General features: G+C 39.6%; 1 protein-coding gene across 2 annotated transcripts; it reads left to right on the plus strand.

Moving 5' to 3' along the window:
- Nucleotides 1-586: 586 nt before the first annotated feature.
- On the plus strand, nucleotides 587-3,554 carry LOC147630605 (uncharacterized protein At1g05835-like). Of its 2 annotated transcripts, none has more exons than XM_086810019.1 (2): nucleotides 587-874; nucleotides 2,633-3,554. In XM_086810019.1, exon 2 carries the CDS (start codon nucleotides 2,773-2,775, stop codon nucleotides 3,181-3,183), a length of 411 nt encoding a protein of 136 aa, XP_086666145.1. In that variant the 5' UTR covers nucleotides 587-874; nucleotides 2,633-2,772; the 3' UTR covers nucleotides 3,184-3,554. The 2 variants fall into 2 exon arrangements, with proteins under 2 accessions (XP_086666145.1, XP_086666144.1); XM_086810018.1 differs by having other exon boundaries at nucleotides 589-874; nucleotides 2,828-3,554.
- The last annotated feature ends 5,442 nt before the right edge of the window (nucleotides 3,555-8,996 follow it).

Here is an 8,996-nt window from a genome sequence, read left to right on the forward strand (position 1 = left end):
ATTTTCCATGCACCATTTAAAAAAAAACACAACTTCTAGTAGATTTTAAGGCAAACATGGACTCCAAGGTGCAAGTTGTGAGCTATCATTGCATTTTAGTTGAGTCCTTCGACATGCTTTCTTTGAAAATTGTATAAGGTGAATGGTCATCATGAAGTGAGTTTGAAGACTAACAAGAATCAAATAAAGAGCTAATAAACTTGAAAAACCAAAGTAGAAGGGCTAGATGTCCCTTTGGGAACTTCGGGCTAGATACCACATTGGGAACTTCGAGAAAGAGAGTGTTGGAGGGAATGGGGGCCCTTGGCTGGCCAAAGGATAAGGGAAAAGGGGGAGAAAGAAACAAGGGCACACTTTATAATGTGGACATTGACTAGCACCAAGGGGTAGTGCAAATTGACTAAGGAAAAGCTGAGCATGGTACTCCTAAAATATATTTTGGGGGAATGAGATTCTGTTTGAGAAAGCTAGGTATTGGGATTGTTCGTGCCTTGCTAGTCATTATAATTAACTTTAAAGCTTGCCCCTAGAGGGGGGGGGGGGGGGGGGGGGGGGGCTCCTGCCTTTATTATTGGGAATGTTTGTGCCTTGCTATTCATTATTAACTTTAAAGCTTGGCCCTAGAGGGGGGGCTCCTCCATTTATTATTGCTCCATCTTAGCATCATCCCCTTTCTCCTCCTGCCCTTCTTCATCTTTGATTGCTTCACCTCTCTTCTTCCCCCGCCTCCCCTTTCCCCTTTTTTTTGCTTCATTGGCAACCGTTACACTCCATCATCTTACATAATAACGATATATAGGACTCACTTGTGTCGTTATGGGCACCCTCATTGTGCTGCTCTTCAGCTCCGTGGTGGCCCTATCTGTGACGACAGGTGTGTTATCAACTCCTATCATGCTCAGTAGACGTAGTTCACTTCTTCTTCTTCTACCCTGCGAGATTTTGATTAAATTTGTAGCTGAAATAAACGAATGATTTTACTGGCCGCATGGACGCCTTCTCTCGCTGTCCCTTCTTTAGATGTTCTTGTATAGGGCTCTCTGTGTTGATTCATAGATTTTGTGTGTTCCGAAGGGGTAGTTAAATGAAAAGGAACGAGGCTTTTCGAGTATTTTATAAAGGTCACAAAATGTAGAAGTATAGCCAAATTTTAGACCCGTTCATCTGTCAATCTTTACATTTACTGCTAGTTGGTGGCAATTAGACATGGATAGAGCAGTTAATCTTTGTATTGAAAGGTCACTTATTACTTTAACCTTGTCAAAGTTACAAATCATTAAGCTATGACCGATTTTGGCGTCTCATTGGGTGATTAGGAAGGCATTCAGGAGGCTTTATTTTGGACATAGCTCTGCTACTAATGAGCTGAATTGTTTGGTCCGGCCATGATGTTGAGGAAACTTTTTGCCTTTTTTTGTAGTGCAGGCCCTAAACTTTCATAATTCGCTAATCTCAACAATAATTGTGGCAATAATTAGACGGCAATAGAACTGAAAGATCGGGAATTTCGTAGTCAAATTGGAAGCCTTCAATCTTTTATACCGAGAGTTTGATCTCTTGAAATTAAAGCGTTTAGCTTGATTAATGTTCTTAAAATGAAGTGTTGAGCTAACGTATGTGTGGGCATAATGTAATTCATCGTATAATATATGGCCCTTTTGCTTGCTCCCGACTTGGAGGGAAGGTTAACTTGGACATGGCTCTTATCTTTCTCAATTTGGATGTTTTAGGTCCAAGTATTTTAGCCAAGAACAAAATGGCCGGCACATAAAACAAAAAATCCTCTCAGAAATCTATCCTCATGGATGAATTTGTAGCTTGATTAGCTCAATCAAATGTTTAGCGGGATTCCTAGTTTTGTCTTTGATTTTTTGTATGATAGCCAAGGTGGCAATACGTTAAAACTTTTATTTTTAGAGAGATTTTTGGACACTATTTAGGGATAGACATCCATGGATTCTCCATCCATGTGTTAGCAATATTTGTACCCGGGTCAAGATTTTTCCCCACTGGTTTTATTTTTTCTTTAAAAAATTTGGATGATTTCTTACTTACACGCCCTTTTTAACCCACCTCTTAGGGCCAGCTTACTTCGAACTGGTGTCCCTATGGGATGACCTCATTTAGGATACCACTTTAAAAAATACCCCCTATACAGGTGGTTTGGTCTCATCCCTACATTAAATTTTGTCAAAAAGTCAAATATAGCTGGATGAAATATATCCTTGGCCGGATGACCTTGCTTCATCATTAGGTTGCATATGCCTAGTAGGAGTAGCTAGCAAGTTTCGAACTTGGGTCCAAATTTTTACTACTAAGGTACACACCACTGACATGTTACAACCCTACCCAAGTATGTGTAACCTCAACAATCTTGTTTCGTGAGTGTAGCTTAGCGTGGGTCTAGATTCTTGACCACTAGTTTAAGACATACCACAACCCTTTTTTTTGTGTGTGTGTGTGTGTGTGTGAGGGTATTATGGTATATTAGATACTATCCATTGGTGTAGAGAGCTGCAACAGTGAGCTTGGGCACCAACTCCAGGCTCACATATCACAAGTTATGTATGTGACACCTAATGATTTAAATGTGTGAACATTATAATGTGTTAAATGAGGCAATTTATTACAGCTTAAGTATGAGAGTATGATTATATCAAAGGAACAAGGCAACTTATTACAGCTTAAGTATGTGAGTATGACTATATCAAAGGAAGGAGGCAACTTATTACAGCTAAGGTACGTGCTGCCGCATTGGGAAATTAGTCTTTAATGTTGAAATATCTAAAACAAGTGTTTTTTCTCTCTGAAAATTTCTTGTTCACAGGGACGAGGGCTCAGCTCTTTTGTAATTTGGAGCAGATTCAAGTGACTCAGACACTGGTGAATGCTTCGTCGTCGTCTTCTTCTTCAGATGATTATGGGCATGTGGATGAGAGCAACATGGGAGTGTTCCACGTGAAGGTGGCGAACAACTGCCCATGCAGCGCGGCCGCGGAGGTGACGTTCTTCTGCGACGGTTTCCCACCGGGCCTGGTGAGTGCGGACGTGCTGCGCGTTGAGGGCGCCCGCTGCCTGCTCATCGACGGCGAGGCCATCATCCAGCTCCAGCCCGTCCGCTTCGACTACGCCTTCGACCGCCAGCTCCCCCTCCAGCTCGAATCCGCCGACTTCACCTGCTGATCATCATCACCATCAATAGCCTGCTAATCCTTCAATACTACTCCATAATTAACTTTAATCCAGATGCAGTTAGGCCTAGTTAACTATACAAATTGTCGGCTTATAACCTCGATCAATGTGCTAACCTAAGCTACAACCAGTTATGGCAGATCAGTTATAAGCGCCCTGAAAGCACATTCCATTGTAAATTTATGTCGGTTCAAGGGCTTGCTTCTTATGAGCCACAATGCACTAAGCTAACTCTTAATTATTCCATGAATAGAGTAGTTAATTCACAGCTTAACGTTAAGTGATCAAGTTAAGCTGTACAGGCCTTTATCGAGCACGCAGCATTTTTGCGAGTTTTGAGATATGTGCGCTGAAGGTAGTGTCTTGGGAAAAACTAGTGTAAGGCTAATTTAAAGAATAATGTAGTAAAAAAGAAAAGAAAAAATCCCCTTTTGCACTGCCCCAAAAGAACATGGTAGTATGTCTGAACAAGTTAGTTAGTATTTTTATGCACGGGAGCTCTGGCAACTAATTGGCAAGTTCTATGCCCGACCAGTCGGCGGTCTCAACAGATATTCTATGACAAAAAAAAAAGTACTAGTCATATAAACGAGCTTATTTTTATTGTAATAATAATACACAGTATCGAGGATACCTTGAAGGTGGACATCATGATGATGCTGATGTGCATTGTGAGGGTTTAGGACGCGGGAAGAAGAGACAATGGTATGGCATGTACGCTCTCATTTTTTTTTGGGGTTTTTTTTTTGAATCGGAGAAAAGTACATGAGCGTATATCGATTATTGATCCGAGAGAGAGAGACGGCTTTGTGTGTATAGTGTATGTGAGTGACTAGCTAGTGAGAGAGAGGATTATATAATATGTGTGTGAGAGAGAGCTCCTCGATTCAAACTCGAATATTCAAACACGAGCGTATGTATACCTCGTGTATATCGAGAGAGAGAGAGAGAGAGAGAGAGAGAGAGAGAGACGTCTTTTGTGCTGTGTACGTGAGTGACTAGTGAGAGAGAGAGTCTGTCTTTTGTGCTGTGTACGTGAGAGACTAGTGAGAGAGAGTCTGTGTGTGAATGTGAATTATATGTTTGACACAGAGCGCTCTCAGGAGGAGAGAGAGGGGAGGGGAGGAGTGGGGCTCTTCAATTCAAACTCGAATATTCAACGTGATGTTTTGCTTTTCAGGTCGGTTGTGAGAGAGAGTGTGTGTGTTTGTATGTGAAAGAGAGGGGAGGAGGGAGGGGGAGACGTCTTTTGTGTGTGAGAGAGAGGGAGAGTCGTCTCTTGTGTCAGGATTCAGCGAGAGAGAGAGAGAGAGAGAGAAAGACGTTTGTGTGTGTGTGTGTGGGGGGGGGGGTGTGCGTGAGAGAGAGATTACTCTTTAATTCAAACTCGAAAATTCAACCTGCTGTTCTGCTTTTCAGAAGGCGGGCCGCGGAAGGTGTCCGGCCCACGATAGCTAGCAATATGCACACGGTCTCCACGTTTTAGCCAGAATTCGTTGTAAATATACGTAGTGGCCATCGCTGCTCTCTCTCTCTCTCTCTCTCTCTCTCTGCACATCATTTCCGGCTACCCTACTTTCTGATACCCTAATTGGTTTAGTGGGGCTCTCCCCCCCCCTCTCTCTCTCTCTCTCTCTCTCTGTGTGCGCGCTCCTCTGATCACATCATTTCAGATTACCTTACTTTCTCATCATTTCATTGCAGCGACCTCCTCCTGCACGTCAATATATTCCTTATATCGTCCTGCTAGTCGTTCAATATATTCTTTAGGTCGTCAGTGAAGAATCTTGTTGAACTTAGACCTCTCTGCCCAAAGGCAGCAATTATGTGCGCGCCCTCTCTTTCTGGCGCTGAAACGCAGTGCAAATTTTAGTACGAAGCTCACCCCCTCTCATCATTCGCTTCATTCAGATATTGGACACGAGTCTCGAAGCCCCATAGCCTAGAATATCCTTGTACAAGCCTTACATTTTTTTGGCTGTTTTGAGAATTATCTTCACTTTATTAGGATCGCAAGCATTATGCATATCGCTTTTGATAAAGCTGTCTAAAGCGAGACTACAGTCTACACTATGCCAAGTGCGTTTATAGACTCTCCCACATTACAACATTTTCTTTCCAAAATTTCCACTTCACAAAAACTCCCTTAAAAACTCACATGGTACATTTACATATTTATCTTTGGTCGAATACATACACAATTTTAGATAGCCATGGTTCAACTCACGACTAATATTTTAATCTAATATGTCATACTAATATTTTAATCTAGTATGCCATTTTCTCGATCTTGAAGTTATCATAACGATGAGCACCCACTTTAGGATCAGTTGATTGAAATTTACAATTAGTCATAAGGTAGATTCTGCAAGATAGTTGTTGAAATATATTACTACAAGAGTAAAGCGTAGCTAACAACTTACAACTACTAACTCACACACAAGCATAAAGTGAGCATCTTATGGCACCATGCTTAACAACACCCACCAAAAAGAAATACGAGTTTTCAATGGGCATCATGCTACAATGTGACAAGTATCATTTGAGAAGTGTCTACATCAGTTGAGGCATGATGCTCGTAAGGATATAGGTTACCTATATATTACAATGTTGCTATATTGTGCTTAATGTGAGCTTGTATTTTTCTCAAGATTTTTTTCTTCCTCCTCTTCTCCTTAGTCTCTTCATCATCTTTATCCTAGTCTTCTCTCCTCCATCCTTTTCACTCCTTTCATGTTCATCCTTCACTACTTCTTTATCCTATTCCTCCTCTCCTCTAAATAATGTTTAGTAGTTGTGCCCCCTAATAACTACTCACTTGTCATCATCATCTGAGCATTGTTAAGCAACTTTGGGTTTAGCAAGGCACAAACTTGGCCAAAGCAATATCCCCCATGCAAGTGCTTTTAACAGAGGAGTTAGAGAAAACTGTCCAATCCCTCATGACCACTTTGTTTACAGAGGACCCTTTGCATGTGGATGAGCTCTTTGTCTTTGAGATACCCATGGTGAAGTGAGAAATAAAGTAAATTTCTAAAAAAACCATGATGAGGTTTTTGGGGTGGCTATTTGGTAAGATTGGGTATAGTCATTCTTTAGTAAGTTTTACAGAGAATTTTCCATATGGGTAACTTGATTAACACATAACTTATGAGTTGGCTAATAGAATTTCACAAATTTGGTAATCTACACATTCCAAGCTTTGATTTTAGAACCAAATAACTGAATTCTTCCATGAAATTTAATCATTGAACTAATGTAAATGAAAATTTCCTTATGAAGCATGTGTTGTATAGAATAAAATTTATTCAAAGAGCTCAACAAAGTAGAGAAGCAACATGATAACATTTGTTTTATTCAAGGGGGTGTGCAATGTTATGCAACATTCACTTAGATATATTTGGCGACATGCTCCATAAGTTTCTTGAGTTTTGTTAAAAAGTAGAATCGACTTATCAAAATTCTCTAGACTAATAGAGCGATTGCATGGTGGTCTTAAAATAGAGATCTTTGATGATGTTCATAGATTGATTTGTCATAAAAGGATCATAAAATGATGGTCTTAAAATAGTGATCTTGGGAGAATTCCTAGTGAGAGATCTCGATCTTTGACTAGACACGAGAGAATGGATGGATGTAAAACTTGTTTTAAATCCTGACAATGAACCTATAACGCATAATCCGAGGAGAGCATTGAGATAGACAAATCCTAGGAAGGCCTATGAGGACGTACTCATACACAAGTTGGGAAAATATTTTGAGGGTGAAGAGATCAATGCTACCCTGCCAATTGAGACTAGGAACCAGAACATCCACAACTATCCTAGACAGTGGTGCAGGAGTCAACATAGCTACTACGAAAAGGCAAGGGGAGAATCGGGGATCACCAACCCTTGCCTCCACTAACCTCAAAATCAAGCTGGCTGATTAAAATCTTACCTTGCCCATGGGCATGGCAGGATCAACAAGCTGGGCTTATGTGAACTGACCTTTGACCATGTCTTTGGTTTCATGGACTTATGATATAATCCTAAGAAGGCCTTTTTTTGATAGCTTAAAATGACCCCATGACTGGGGAATTAAGAATCCATTTGTGTAATAAAATAAGTGACCATGAAGGTCAATCTCAAATATTGGAGTCACCACTTAGCTAGCATCTTGTAGAGAGGATGAGAACTGATGAGAACTCTATCACCATCACTGATAGAAGTGAAGAAGAGGAAGCTATACGTGTGTGTGTTTTTAAAAAAACCCAATCTGATGATCTTTCATCTATGGAACTAAAGATCTCCTAAGCCTGGTGAAGATAAGAATTGGCTCCACAATCTAACAACAATAGATATCACACCCAAGGTTGGTGGTTCTCATTTCTGTGATGCTAATGGTAAAGAAATCACTCTTGTCACATGACCATAAAGTCTATCTGCAGTCGTGAGACCCCAGTTAGACTATACCAAGAACTTAGTCCCTAAGGAATTGTGAGTTTGAAAACTCCTTAAGGGTTGTTGCAAGATCACGGAGTCAGTTTTGTCCAGTTTATGCTAGACTGGGACAATGCTTAGAGAGCAAATTTGGGGGGGCAAGGTACTTCAAATGAGATTAGGCAACTAATAGAAAATACACATGCACTCAAATTAACCCAATATAACTTAAATCAATATAAAATAGCCTAATTAATAAAACAATATTCAAAAATATTATGAAATGATTTAAAAATTATCTTTCCATACTTAGAGTGATCCAAATTTTTTTCCATAGATGCAACATTACAAGTACACTAGTCCCTATATATTTTGGATGATCTACATCAAAAATATAATTTTACTAATTAGATTATTAATATTTATAGGCCTTCAAATAGCCTAGAAGAATTTTAGAAAAGAGATCATTAAAAATCCAACCATTGGATTTGTAATTTTGACTAACCACCACATTCTACTAATGTCTCACTATCTACCACTCTTTTGATCTACAAGATTAAGCATTTTAAGTGGTAGTTATTGTGGATACAAAAAGTGGCATATATTATAACACTTTAAAGACCTTTAAATATTTAAAGAAAATAGACAAATAGCTTAAAATTTTCTCAAAAAATCAAGTTAAGCTCTATATTATGTGAAGATCTAGGGTCCAAAGTGGGAATCTCATATGAATTTGTATGTAAAAGATATTAGCATTTTATGGAATCAGTCCAAATTTGGGATAGGGTGTATACATTGACTTTGTACCTAAGGAAATGAGGACTTTCGACTATTTAATGCCTTAATCAGATTATGCAACTATATTCCCAACTTTGCATATGATGTTGCAACAAAATAACTTGAAAGGAAATTCCTTCGTTAGCTAGGAGAGATTAGCCACTAAAGGTAAACAAATGCCTATTTTTTTACTGTTTATAGGGTGCCTAAGTAGACAAAATTGGGCACCCTGATACATTGGTTGAGCCTTGAACCCCTCAAGAATTCAAACGTGGTTCAATCAAGCATTGTTGAACCAAGTAGAGGCTCAAAAAAGAGCAAAAAAATCAAGCCTGTCAAAATTCTTGTAGAAAAACCCTTGTGATTGAAAATGACCATGCCTAGCTTTGTTACCTTAGAGTTGTGGTGGAAGCCCATGGAGACTTTTGTCGAAGTTGGAAAGTTAATAGGGAGGGGGAAGCACAACCAACATAAGTGCCTGCCTTCGTATATAAGACTGAAGTCCTTCCCCATCCTACTCAACCCCAAGAACACGAAAAATTTAGTTATTCAGCTAGGAAAAAATGAAACCAAGAGTTGCCAAGAAAAGACAGAGAAGCCAAAGCT

Source organism: Cibotium barometz, chromosome 16 (genome assembly GCF_041138505.1).
Source record: "Cibotium barometz isolate CiBa-2024 chromosome 16, ASM4113850v1, whole genome shotgun sequence".
Classification (NCBI taxonomy): Eukaryota; Viridiplantae; Streptophyta; class Polypodiopsida; order Cyatheales; family Cibotiaceae; genus Cibotium; species Cibotium barometz.